The 13,165-nt window shown below is 48.4% G+C and overlaps 3 protein-coding genes across 3 annotated transcripts; 1 reads left to right on the top strand and 2 right to left on the bottom strand.

Annotated features, from left to right (window-relative positions):
* Positions 1-4,457: 4,457 nt before the first annotated feature.
* On the bottom strand, positions 4,458-5,804 carry F4807DRAFT_412037 (uncharacterized protein). Its single transcript, XM_047996745.1, has one exon. It carries the CDS (start codon positions 5,508-5,510, stop codon positions 4,611-4,613), a length of 900 nt encoding a protein of 299 aa, XP_047857425.1. The 5' UTR covers positions 5,511-5,804; the 3' UTR covers positions 4,458-4,610.
* An 817-nt stretch (positions 5,805-6,621) lies between these two features.
* Positions 6,622-9,474, bottom strand: F4807DRAFT_412035 (uncharacterized protein). The gene is made up of 2 exons (XM_047996744.1): positions 9,233-9,474; positions 6,622-9,091 (listed from the first exon to the last, which is right to left on the bottom strand). The coding sequence occupies exons 1-2, from the start codon at positions 9,269-9,271 to the stop codon at positions 7,130-7,132; spliced, it is 2,001 nt and encodes a 666-aa protein (XP_047857424.1). The 5' UTR covers positions 9,272-9,474; the 3' UTR covers positions 6,622-7,129.
* An 810-nt stretch (positions 9,475-10,284) lies between these two features.
* Positions 10,285-11,955, top strand: F4807DRAFT_412034 (alpha/beta-hydrolase). The gene is made up of 3 exons (XM_047996743.1): positions 10,285-10,556; positions 10,670-11,092; positions 11,154-11,955. Exons 1-3 carry the CDS (start codon positions 10,442-10,444, stop codon positions 11,852-11,854), a joined length of 1,239 nt encoding a protein of 412 aa, XP_047857423.1. The 5' UTR covers positions 10,285-10,441; the 3' UTR covers positions 11,855-11,955.
* Positions 11,956-13,165: the final 1,210 nt, after the last annotated feature.

Raw genomic sequence — 13,165 nt, 5'->3', positions numbered from 1 at the left:
TACGTTGAAGCGGACGTCGATATAAGTTATCTATAGGTTTGAAGCAAGTTGCAACTGCCTTCCAGGAAAGCCATGACAAATTTCCCCCCTCCGGGGAAAATTCGTGTGAACGTCCTCTTTCAGTCATCCTCGTCTTCCTCCTCTGATACCATAGTCAAGTTTTGTTGCACGTTCGTAAGTCCTTCCATATCTAATCACAAGTTAATCAAGCACCGTAACAGACCACTCAAGCTTTGCTGATATCATCTATCACCTGCCCCTTCGAAAGAAAAAATGATGACGTCCTCGAAGGTCCTCCGATCGAAACGGAGAGGTGCTACTAATTGATGGAGCAAAATCTCAGAATGAAGGTCAATGGGTTTTTTTGGGGGTTCAGATGTTGACAATTGGTCTGTTGGTCAGGTAGAGCCTAAATCCGTACCTCCCATAGTAACTCCCAGTATGCCCACGATGAAAACGATTGTAAGATGTCGATAGGTGCCGTCGTCTGCGTGTTGAATTTGTTGTAGTTCGTCCACTTCCTCGAGATGTCGTTGCGATGAATATTCTCGAGCGTTTCGGAGATTATCCATCTCTCGATTCAACTCTTCCAGAACTTTATCTTGATCGGCCGAAATTTCAGCGATTCGTCGGTGAAAGGTGTGGATGTCGTCGCGCAATTGTTGTTCACATGTCCGACCGGTGGCTAAAGGAATCTGTCGCTGCTCTGTACAGCGAACTGTCTTGAGAGATCGTCGTGCCTTCCATTCAGTCCATGCTCTGGATTTCGATTGCTGTAGTCTAGGATTATGAAAGTCGATTTCGCGTTGGATATATTCCTTCGATCCTGCAGGGAGCCAGTTTCTAATGAACAACTTTGACAATCTATGCCACTCGATCATCTCCGTCCCGAGCAGTTTTGCTCGTTCCCTTGGGGCCATATTAGGCACCAAGTAGGTAAGTTCTTGATTACGTTTCCGAGAACTGATAGCGCTGTCTTCTTCTCGACTGCCCATTTAGGTGAATATGTAATGGGAATTGCGTCCCGTGGTCGATGGTTCAATTGAATGCCTTGCATTCTTCACCAATTAAAGCACTCTTGAAGTGAACAGCTACAACCAACGTGACGTCCCCCAAAACCAACATCTACATTTCGATCAAGACTCGGAAGGACTTCGACCGGAGTCAGCAGGGACGCTGACATTTTCCTGCGTCGCCGGCAGTTGTTGGGGGCCAAAGGCCCAGGGACAAGTCTGGGAAGGAGAGGTATGTAGTTGATAGGTAGCATATTCAAAATTTTCCGTTCGTTTGAGATTCTCGTTCATTTCTTAGAAATACAACAATCATACGCTTTCTAGATTTTGCCCTTTCGTGAGCCCAGCAATTGGTAGCTCTGCTCCGTTGCAACGTACGTAGCTCCCATTGGAATATCCTCGACAACATCTTCGAGAACAGAATCCTCCGCGTCTTCCTCCTGCTGTGAATCATCTTGTGTCGGTAGTCATGATAAGGCGTCGGGAACCAGATTCATTTTCCCAGCTATGTAACGTACTTCGAAGTTAAATTGTGACAGAAAAGTCGACGCCACGGTGAGTTTGGTGTTTAAACTTATTGATGTCCTATAATTTCTAGTCACAGTTGACTATATCTAGCAGCATCAAACGCATTCAGTGCGGAGGCTGTGTTTTTTTTTGTGTACTTCGCTTTCCTGGTTTCCTCCATAGCGTCGTGTGCTGGGGTCTCGAAGTCGTTGAACAGCTTCAACAGAGCATGGTCGTCGTCCCCCAGCGCCTCTTCCTTATTCGGAGAGGTGCCACCAGATATGGCAGTCTTTTGTGAGTGAGTGGTGAGATGTTCCTCTTCTGTGTCCGAGAAAATCACAATATCGTCCACAAATGCCTTAGCGAAAGCTTTAAAGGAGTGTAACCTTTGATGCATGAATCGTTGGCCAAAGGCGGGTGAATTCTTGAAACCCATGAGGGCCACATTTGATATCTCGAGGCCCCTCGGAGATATCACTGTCATCCTGTCTCGGTCTTTGAGCGCAACTGGCAGTTGATGGTAGAATGCATGGCCGTCTACGACCGGGAGGTACGCAATCCTATCTTTATCGTCGCAAGGACGCAGGTCAAAGAAGACGTGTATTGGCATGTCGACCTCCATAAGGTTGCTCTAGGCATTCGGAAGATCCTCAACCGGGAAACAAACCTGTCGGCAGAAGCACGTCTTGTATGTATACCACGCTCCTTAGGCGAGTGTAACTCCTCGCTCCTCGCACAACAACGTCATTATTCCCTCCTCTTGCTGCGGAAGCTAATTCCGTCCCGTGATAACGCTATCGACAATGTTAGACGACATTGTGGCGGATATCGTCAGTGTAACCTTAAAAAAGGTCGAGATCAACGTATCCGTATTTCCCCGGTGCCAGCCATTCGCAACAGCCTCCGCGAGATCGTGCTGAGGCTAATTCCCTCCCTTCTCTGCCATAGCATCATCTATACCAGATATTAGATAATGGTGTCACGATTGTCGAGAATGACTCCCAATGGTTGACCCTGTCTCATAGGTGCCTTTTCGACATCCTGCAATATGTGCCCAAGGCCCCACGTATTTCCTGTCGGCGAAGTATTCGACGCGATAATGGAATGTGCCACGTTGCTCGGAGGGGCATTGTGTGCAACAACCTAATGCGACCGAATAGTTAACCGCTAAGTAGTTGTTGCTAGCACAGTGGTTGGTAGTGGCGGTGACCTCCTAAGGTCTGCTGCCGTAGCGGGAGGTTAGGTTGGCTGGCGTGATAATGTAGAAGTCCGAGAGGAAATTTAACGACACTTAGCATGAGCAATTGGTTCCACCTCGTCATATTGGTGTCGTGATGGTTGAGAAGTTTGGGAACATCCTGCTCCAATAGAACCTTGTCTCCCAATGTAGGGAAGAGCCTATTTCAGCTCCGTGATGGAATTCTGGTCACGTAGGTCTTATCCCATCTCCATAACCGCAGAATATGTGTCTTCGTATGATCCGCCCTAGTCGGTCTAATTGACCAGCTTGGTCTGGAGACGCGATATCAGGAGGATGGAAATATTCCTTTTGTGGAAAGAATGTATCCACGGGTTCCCACAAGGTGAAATTCCAGGATAGGTCGTATGTCACATTTGGAAGAATAACTTTAAATCGTCAATTGCCAAACACTGTAGCACTGGCTAGGGATGCGAGCTCACTACTTACGCGTAGCTGAGTTGATGCTTCCTAAGGAGCTCCAATGGTCTGAATTTCCCTGAACCTTGGCTTCATCTTCGTATTCATCGTCTTTATTGCCAGATATAGCCTATAGTCGAGACGATAGCGTCGGGGCAATATTTCTTGATGATACGAAAACTCTGGTGAACTTCTGTGGAAACATTCTCGACGGTCTGTCGTGGTAGACTAATTCTAAGGAAAGTCGAGTTTCTTATATATTAAGTAGAGAAGGCCAGAGAAATAAATGAGGTGATTAGGAAAACGGGATGAGTCGTATAATCATTTAAAGTTATCTCAGAAAACCTTGTTAGACGATTAATCGTATGAAGAAGAATAAAAGTTAAAGTTTATCTATATATTTATTAGCTCAGTTAATACCTACCTACGCATATGGAAAGCATATACGCCATTTGAGTTTACACAAGTACATAATAAGCTCATTCCATTATAGCATGAGAAGATTCTGCCTAGAGGGCCTTATACGCGTTGGAAGGGTAGGCGGTAACACGCCGTACCTAAGTGATACATGTTCAAACTTGTTAAACTCTCAGAATTTTTTATAAAATCGTCAACGACCCTTCTGTCAATGAATAGATGTAGGCCTGAACACCAGTCGCCGGAGAGACAGGTCCATCGCCACCATTTTGCGCAATTTCAAGCCGAATAAAAAACAGTGCCGTCCTACCAACGCAGGGGAGGGAGGATATCCACCTAAAAAGAAAAGTTAGTTACTTCATGAATAATTAATGAAGTCTTCATCAAATCAGGTTAGGTCCAAGTATCCTTTATAGTAGATATAAGTGAGTATTAGATCCTGACCCCTTTTCAAGGATATGCGCGGGAGCGCTTGAACTGCGTTACAAAGGGATTGACCAATCAAACCCGGCGACAGGTTCCTAATTAGGAAATTTGGTATTACGTAAGGACGTCGTAGTAACACAGGAGAGAATCCTCGCCAAAGGTGATATCAGCTTATTGACCAATTCAGCCCTGGAAAGTTTCTCATAATAATGATACGAAGTGAAATGGGGTATTTAGAAAGTTGTGAAGATAGGTCGCCACGAGAGGTAGGTAGAAGAATGAACACTGCATGAATGAAATGTAAGCCACTCCTCCTATTTTCGGAGTTTGGACGTGCTATGAAAGCAAGCTCCCGGATCGACAGCAGGATTTACTCCCGTAAAATGTTCAGCCTTCGCATTTCCCCAACCATCTCTCCGTCCAGAGAAATCCGTCCGTCCATCAACAATAGGAGAACCACCGAAATCATCAAGTACAGTATCCGCATAAACGTAATCGGATAGTAACGTATTAAAATCTAACGTCTAACAGTACTTACAGAATCCTAGGTTAGCCAAGTAACAATTCTCCACCGTAGACATACACCCCCATCACTCCCTCTCCCTCTCCTTTTCCTTTTCCTTCCCCTGCCCCTTCCCCCCCAACAACTTCTTGATCTCGCTCTGCAAGCTAGACCTCTTCCTCACGCTCCTCAAATCCACCACATCCCCAGTCCCCACAACAACCTGCTCCGGCACCCCGCCCTCCACCCCCGGCGGCGGCGACGGCGTCCGCCGTCGTCCCAGCATCCTACGGACCGGCCTACCATCGCCAACATCCCTATCCATCCTACACCCCGGTACCGCGACGCCCGGGTTCGGCGGCTGCAGGGGCCGGTACAAGTTAATGAACTCCGTGGACTGGGCGGGCGGCGTGCGGCGCACGAACCGTCTAAAGTGTTCCGCGAGGGGCGATGGGGAGCGGCGGAGCCGCGCCTTCCACGGTTTGTTGTTGTTGTTGTTATTGTCGCCGCCGCTACCGCCTTCGGGCACTTCCGCGTGCGTGGCTAGGGGCGACGGTCTGCGCGGCGCGTAGGGCGAGTGGGTGCGTGGTGGAAGAGCGTCTGATGAGTAGGAGGGTGTGAATGGGTCTGCTTTGATGGATTTGGAGCTGTTGGATGTGGAGTGGCTTGTTGAGTGGGTCATGCGCGAGGATGGACGCATTAGCGGCTCGTCTAGCACGAAGGAGGGCCCCTTTACGGCTTTGATGGCCGAGTGAGGTATGTTGCTGAAATCAGGGCTTTTCTGTGAACGGCGGCGATTAGGGTTGTGCGGAGAGGTTGTTGGGCGAGGAGATTCTTGCTTGGGACTTGTCGGGCAGATGGAACTCGGTTTGGGTATAGAGTCGCCCGTCTCAGGTATAGTGTGAGGAGGGAAGTATTCGTCTATGAGAGAGTATGGCCGAGGCTCGTTTTGTCGATGGCGATTTCGCTGGCTCGGGAGCCATTGCATCCATCGAGGAATCGGCTTTGTAGGACTAGGTTTGAAAGCAGGCTCGCCGATAGGGTCCAGAATCGAGATGTATATAGTAGAGTCTAAGGGGTCAATACTTTCACCATCACTAGCCGATTCACTCGAGCCGCTCAAAGCGCCATCGCCAGGTAGGCGTGGAAAGTGTGTTCGGCCGTGTGTAGATCTCAAGGACCGGTGTGGATTTAGTGGGCTCTGCTTTTATACGTAAGGTTTTATGCCACGACTTGTAGTTAGCAAACTCACCTGGATAGCAGCTTTAAACGTCACTCCCGGTGTCCTCTTGATCTCTCCAACGGCGAGTCTGCTAATCTGTCCATCCTTCTTCTCCCACCTCTTCCTTGCCAACCCCCCATCAACCCCATCCACCTTCCGCAACGCATTCTGTTCTAGGGCGTGCTGGTCTGCCGAGTCGATCTCGCACTCGACGACGCAATTGGCACAAGTCGGGACGTCGTGGATCTCTTTGGCTGGTCCTGTTCCCAAGCAAACTCCAACGGCATCGCCATCTCTCCCCTTCTCCCTCTCCTCACTGCCGTCGTCGACAAACAGCTCCGCAACCGTCGGCGCAGTAACGATCTTCCTGCTCCCACAGAACACACAGCCGTAGCAAGCGCGATGCCAGAAGCACCACCCGAGACTCACGCACTCGTCGCCACGGAAGACGACCTCGCCACACACCTAGCAAATGGCCAAGTCGATCAGGCTGTGGTAGCAGGAGTCGCAGGTGAGGCGGGCAGAGCGGCCGAGGACGCGGGGCGGTCCGCGTGAGAGGTGCCAGCAGAACGTGCAGGTGAAGAGGTGGGGATGTGGTTGTGGTTTGGAAGGAGGTGGTGACATGTTTATCTCGAGAGTACCTATGCTCGTAGAATGCCTATTGTTAACACTATTGTTGTAGCTTCACGTTAGCGACAGCTCGTGTTGGAAACGATGGATTGAATCAAGCGAATGACTAGAATAGAACCAAGAAGTGTGGGCCTAATAATTACTACAGCGGCGAAAGATGTGAATCTAATGAACTGGATATTAGCTTAGGTACGAGATATAAGGAGGAGTTTGTTCTGATAAGAGCGCCTTAGCATAAGGAAGCCGTCCCTAGATCGTCCCGAGTCCCTTCGGCATGCAGATAGCTACAAGTAGAAACTTTGATAATGGATATAAGGAAGTCACTGGTTACTAAACGATGTAGTTACTCCTGTTGTTTTCGTAACGGGGGGTTTTGTCATTATGATCGTGAATACGTAGGACCTATCGAATTTGTGATGCATCTCAGTACGCCATAGCCACCCAGAATGAACCACCAGTCCTAACCATGAACCTTTCGGATTTCCTTATCCTACAAAACCCTTCGCAGACCCCAATGCAGTATGAATCGACCGATGCAGGCGACGAAAAGGTCGAAACCAAATGATATTCGTACACATCTCAAACGTGAGATAGAATCTGCTCCAACATGATCCTGCTAACAGTCTGAATGCAGGCATTCTAATTAGAGGTTGTATGAGCAGCTAATTGCGTCCTTATGAAAATCGTGAAATGCATCCTCTCATCCTGATATGCCGGCCTATTAGCATAGGCATCGACAGTTGCCACATAATAGATTACTTGCGCGACTTAGGTCTAGCAAGCATGTTAAGCCTGCTCAGGCTGAGGCCACCGCTTTTCTTCTGCGGACTCTTCTGCGGGCTCGGGGTACGAGGAGTTCCACTGGACTTCTTGGTCGGCGACTCTCGACCAAGCAATCGGGGCGCCACAAGTGCGTGGCCTTCGGCTGCCGGGTTCTTTCGCAACTTCTTGGAGGCGCGCTGGTCGGTTTGCTCGTCATCTTCTTCATCCCAATTAGCCCTATGTCGCTTCTTGTTGGACATTCCATGAGGAATTCCGTCTCCGACAGGCGGAACATTGTTCTCCTTGTTGGGAGACACATCAGAAGGTCGAGGGAAACTGCCGGGCATTCGGCCCGTAGGCAGAACCGACTCGCGGATGTGGCGAATACTAGCCTGACCAGCAGCACCACCAAAACCAGTGGGCGATGCGCTGTCAAATCGAATGGTGTGATCACTGCGGAACGTGAAGGTTCCAGGCACCGATTCCGGAGGATTAGCATCTTCAGACATCTCGGCGTCGCCATTTATGTCTCGACAGTATGCTGAAAGGTCTGGATACGCAACATCGCCCTGAGAAATTTTCTCGCCGGGGGACTTGTCATCGGTGGAGGTGCCGGATTGGAACCGCACCATTCCCTTAGAACGAGGTATACTGGACTTCGCGGGCGTAAACCCCACATGTCGTTCCACCTTTCGGGCCGGAGTCGTAAGAGGAGCCTTAGGAGGGTCCTCACTATTTCCGTAATGAAGAGACGTCTTCGAAGGAGACGCCATAAGCTGAGGGATGTGAGACTTAGGTCCACCAATCTGCCTCTTCAAGATCGATTTGACCCTATCGAATCGACCCGGAGTCTGGACCTGGTTTGAATAGCCCACATAGTTTGGGATCACAGCCTTCTTAAGGCTGGAGAATCCCTTCTGGCTCGAGATTCTTGCGCGGCTAGCAAAGCTGGACTTGCTCGGGGTTCTACTGAGCTCTGCAAGGTCAGGCTTACTCTGTGCCTTAGTCAAGGTCTTAGCAGGAGTCTTCACGCTGGCTGAGCGCGCCAGCGAGGACTTTGTCGGAGTCATTAAGTGGTTTAGGTGAGAGCGGGGGGCAGCTCCATGAACGGAATCATTTCCGCTACTCTTCGGGCGAGGAATATTGCTGCCATCTCGAGAGACAGGGCGAAGTGCGGATACATCATCATCTAGCCGCTGCTTAACTCTCTTGACAGGGGATACCGGTTCCTCCTGTCTCTGGGGGGAGCTAGGGACTAGGCGAGAGAAGGACTTCTTCGATCGCAGCGAATCAGATCCGTCAAGGTCTGCCTTCGATCGAGCGCGCTTGAGACCTGGCTTCACAGGAGTAGAAGTGCCAGGAGAGCGAAATGCGGATGGGTGATTCTCGATAGAATCCATCTTCTTGAACTCGGCCATGTGAGCAGCGCTAAAGCGGCCAGCTTTTCCTATAGCCTGCCGAACCTTTCGCTGTTCTGCCTCTTGTTTCTTCTCATGCTCACGTTCAACAGCAAGTTCGGCTTTGATTTTAGCCGCATCTTTACGAATGTCGCCCATCAATTTCTTAGCAGCGGGACTAAGGCCTGCATCGTCATCCGCAGTGTAGCGGAAGGTGAAGTCGCTTGTGGGAACCGACATGGGCGTCTTAGAGGGCGTAGATTGAAGAACAGCGGGCGCACGAGGTGTCTTCTTATTGTAATCAATGTCTGTGAAACCCAAGTTCAAGCCAGACGACGGCGCAGCAGTAGTTGGATGCACCTTGCTGGGATGCATTTCGGACATGGGGAGCTTAACAGGTGTGGCTACAGATGGGGTAGCAGGCTTCGTCGTAGACTGACGCATCGGTGAAGACACGATTGTGTCAAGTCGTCGGCTAGTCTGTCCAGATTGTGAAGTTGAATCGTCATTGAGCTCCGATACGGAATCCAATTGGGGTGCCGGAGATGCGGTAGCTTTCTACAATTGAAAGTATGAGTCAGATTCATAGGTATCTCATTTGGTGATATAGCATGATGATTGCGCAAAAATCGACGTAAAGGTTGAGGCGGTGTGGAGGTGAAGAAAAACAGAAGACAGGTTAGTGTGATGTTTACTTGCCTTGGTAGCGCTCGCGAGGCGCGCGGAACGACGCGCCATTGTTAAACACTTTCAGCGTCGCTATTAGTGTGATGTAGTTGATAGAAGTGAAGATTGAGTATGGTCTCGTGAAAGAGTATGGGCTTGATGTTAACGAGCAGGGAATATGCGGGTGCGGGTGTATTGACGGGATGATGAAATTAAATTGAGGAATGGTTGTGGGGGAAGTAGAGGAAGAGGAGCTTCCAGGTTGTTTACTTGGGAGAAAGTCAACAATTATTTTACTAGCCAAGTGCCCGTGTGCACGGTTATTTTATTTATGGAAGCGGTCTGGCCCTCTATGGATCTGTGCACGTATGCAGCAGCGAATCATATGCTTAGGTGCATTAGGTACCCAGTACTTAAATCAGCAACATTAAACATCAAGTTAGTAAGTAGAAGCCCTATGACATAACCAATCATTCATTAAATCAGATATTGCCTAAGTACCATAGTACCTACCTAGTGATATCATGATTACCTAGGTAGATCTCGTCTGATCAGAACAACGATATTTTTCTATCATCCAATTATTCTCACGAGACTTGTTGGACAATGTCACAACCTTTATTGTTTCTCTCTCTTGCTAAGAGACTCAGCACCTATTTCAATCATGAGTTTAACTACTTATCTATGTACCTAGATATATAGATACCTACTTGTGTATACATGTATGTATGTAGTGTATAGATCAAATCTTCCGGTAGCGGTGTACATGCTGTATGCAATGCTTAAGTCTACATAGATGTCTGCAAAACATTATCGTGGCTTTTTCCCGTGCAGTTCCCTGTGTTTAACCCAACATCAACGAATCGATGAGCTTTTTTATGTTACTAAGCACACGCCAATCATTGATCATACTCGTACGGTTGCCCAGGTGAAGTCTGCATCATGCACGCAACCAGGCAATTCGAGGTTGCAATTGAAGTTGTCCTACGCCCTTTATAACGTCATAATCGTGTACATATGCGCCCTGATTACCTCAGCAACTCGTCCATGTAGCGTTTGTCATGCAACTGCAGCATCAGGATCAATAAATCTAAGTTTACTGCCGTATTATATAAACTCTTGGAATCGCAGCAATGAAATGCTCTAGATTTCGTTCCAGTGGTCTCAAGCAAGACAATCAAAGTCTAGCAGCCAATTCTATATCGGATTCACTTGCCACCATTTTCCAACCAAGTCCCCACTATGGCAGATATCAAACCATACACCATCTCTGTCGATGGTCAACGCATAAAGGAATTGAAAACACGATTATCTCTAGCCAAGTTTCCTGACGAGCTTGATGAAGCTGGATGGGACAGTGAGTCTATTCTCAAGACATCTTAAATGATAAGGCCCTTTAGTAACAATTGCATAATCACGTGCCCTCTGGTATGCTGTAAAGTGTCTATAACTGACTCCAGTTGCTCACAGTGGGTGCTCCTCTTGCCGATATCAAGAGATTGACGAAATATTGGCAGGAATCATATGACTGGAAGAAGGCAGAAGATGACCTAAACAAAGTACCGCAGTTCGTCACCGATATTCAATGTGACGGATTTGATCCTCTTGCAATCCACTTCATTTATGTCCGTAGCAAGGTCAAAGGTGCTATCCCCTTGCTCTTCATTCACGGTTGGCCTGGCCACTTTGAAGAAGTATTGAGGATACTGAAGCCCCTGGCCGAAGGCGGTGACGGTGTCAAATATCCCGCCTTTGACGTCGTTGCGCCATCGTTACCCAACTTTGGATTCTCCGAGGGACCGAAGAAGCGAGGCTTTGCGATGGAACAGTATGCGGAGACTATGAACAAGCTCATGTTAAAGTTAGGATACAAAGAATACGTCACACAGGGAGGTGAGCCATTTGAATTCGCAGACCGACAACATAAATCCGACTTTGTTAACACTAAGCTTAGGTGATTGGGGTTGTCATATCAGCAAAGCTCTCGCACATTTATATCCAAAGTACTGTAAGGCGACACTTTACAACTACGACTCCGCAGACGCTCCCGAATTCTTTAAAAACCCTATTCTAGCCTTGCAGCACGCCATAACGCCCTACAACCCCCGAGAGCAGCACGGCGTAGGCCGATCCAACTGGTTCGAGAGGGAAGGTAAGGGGTACAACCTGGAGCAATCCACCAAACCCCAGACTCTTGGCTACGCGCTGGCGGATAGCCCGGTAGCTTGTCTAGCCTGGATCTATGAGAAGCTCCACGATTGGACGGATTCGTACCCTTGGACAGACGACGAGATCCTGACTTGGGTCAGCATCTACTGGTTCAGCACTGCGGGCCCCGCCGCCAGCATTAGGATCTATTATGAGACAGCCCACAACGTCGACGGCAGAAAGAACAAGATAGATCGCCATAAGTTGAGGGAGTGGACAGGCGGCGTGAAGCTTGGTTTCAGCCACTTTCCCATGGATTTGCAGGTTCGGCCCAGCACATGGGTACGCACGCTGGGTCCTGTGGTATTTGAAAAGGAGCACAGCAGTGGCGGCCATTTTGCTGCTTGGGAACGACCTGATGATATTGTGAGTGACGTTAGGGAGATGTTCGGAAAAGGTGGGGGTGCCTTCGGTGTCGTAAAGGGGGCTACAGGATATACTTCATGAAGACGCCATTTGAGATAGGACGCGGCGTTCCTCAGCAGGGTTCGTCCGTAGCTTTTTTTCACTTGCATTGGTATATCATAAGACAAATTGTAAACTCGCATTAGTAATGATAAGTATGTCACTTTGCACTATCTATGGTGGTCATCCCATCCCGTCTTCGAAACCATTCAGCTTGAGAGAAGCATTAGTGTGAAGTGAAAATTTTCGAGAACTACCCTAAAAAATTCTCTTCCATTTCCTATTACGTGTAGCTCTAGCTTTGCTTTGCCCGGTCTAGATGCGTGAGATTCCATGAAACCCCATCTACAATGACGATCAACTGTAAGAATCTATGCCAAACACATTAGAGATTACCATTGAAGATGGGATTTATGCATAAGTGGAATCGGGACAACTCGAGATTCTTTCTCGATTGGCTACTCAGAGATCATCGAGTCCACATGAACCAACTCTTTGGGCGTGGGGGTTGGGGTTCTTTGCTCTGTGGCATCAAAGCTGGGTAATCTGATAACGTTAATTCGACAGGGCTCGAAGCTAATTCCAAGTTTCCGGAGAGATGCGCATTTTAGTCGTCGGTCAACCAACTTGTCTGACATACGCAATAATAGGGAATTGTACAGTATGGAAACTAGTCATCAGAGATTGCAGTTATTATGATTTATGACAGATGCGCGATTATAGCCAGGGGGACTGCATCGAATTTAGACATCTCCGAAATGACGATGCGCTTTTGATGTGGCTTACCGAAACCAGAATATTGATTTCAACGCCAGAAATCTGAGCGACGTCAGCGAGGCAATACCTGTAGCAACGGTGAACAATATTCATCTTAAATGGCAAATGTCTCAGCTTGTAATATATCGTAGGGCTGGGTAGAGAAGCGAAATCGGCGACTAGGGAGAGGCGGCATGAGTTCAAAATGAGCTTTAGCTGCATGCAGACCTAGCCGGCATGAGGGTGTGGCATTGTACATAAGTCGTAACGCGTAAGGTCGAGGGATGGCAGACCGAGGAGAAGATCTGGAAGGACGCTAGAAGCTTTCTAGAAGGTGTTAGCCGACGGAGCCGACGCCTCGAGATGATGTTGGCTGATCCGTTCCTGCGAATCCAACCAATGAAAAACTCTCGAGGTTACACATGGCGATGAAAGAGATCTTTCCGCCAATAATTGGGGGTTTCGACTTTCAACTTGGTGGGAATATAAGAGCCTTTTAAGCCGCGCTGTGGTGTAGCGCTTATTGGTAATGGGCGAAGCCGAGCGTTAGGATAATTGATAAATGATATATTCAAGTTTTGAGTCGAGGACATTTCT

This window comes from Annulohypoxylon truncatum (genome assembly GCF_022578515.1).
Source record: "Annulohypoxylon truncatum strain CBS 140777 unplaced genomic scaffold F4807scaffold_5, whole genome shotgun sequence".
In the NCBI taxonomy this organism is placed as follows: Eukaryota; Fungi; Ascomycota; class Sordariomycetes; order Xylariales; family Hypoxylaceae; genus Annulohypoxylon; species Annulohypoxylon truncatum.
This window is presented reverse-complemented; position numbering and strand designations above follow the sequence as displayed.

Coding starts and splice junctions, on each gene's coding strand:
- F4807DRAFT_412035 (XM_047996744.1), bottom strand. CDS start 9,271: ATGGCGCGTCGTTCCGCGCGCCTCGCGAGCGCTACCAAG. Junction 9,092..9,232: donor GCCTCGCGAGCGCTACCAAG/GCAAGTAAACAT, acceptor TTTCAATTGTAG/AAAGCTACCGCATCTCCGGC.
- F4807DRAFT_412037 (XM_047996745.1), bottom strand. CDS start 5,510: ATGCAATGGCTCCCGAGCCAGCGAAATCGCCATCGACAAAACGAGCCT.
- F4807DRAFT_412034 (XM_047996743.1), top strand. CDS start 10,442: ATGGCAGATATCAAACCATACACCATCTCTGTCGATGGTCAACGCATA. Junction 10,557..10,669: donor TGATGAAGCTGGATGGGACA/GTGAGTCTATTC, acceptor AGTTGCTCACAG/TGGGTGCTCCTCTTGCCGAT. Junction 11,093..11,153: donor AGAATACGTCACACAGGGAG/GTGAGCCATTTG, acceptor CACTAAGCTTAG/GTGATTGGGGTTGTCATATC.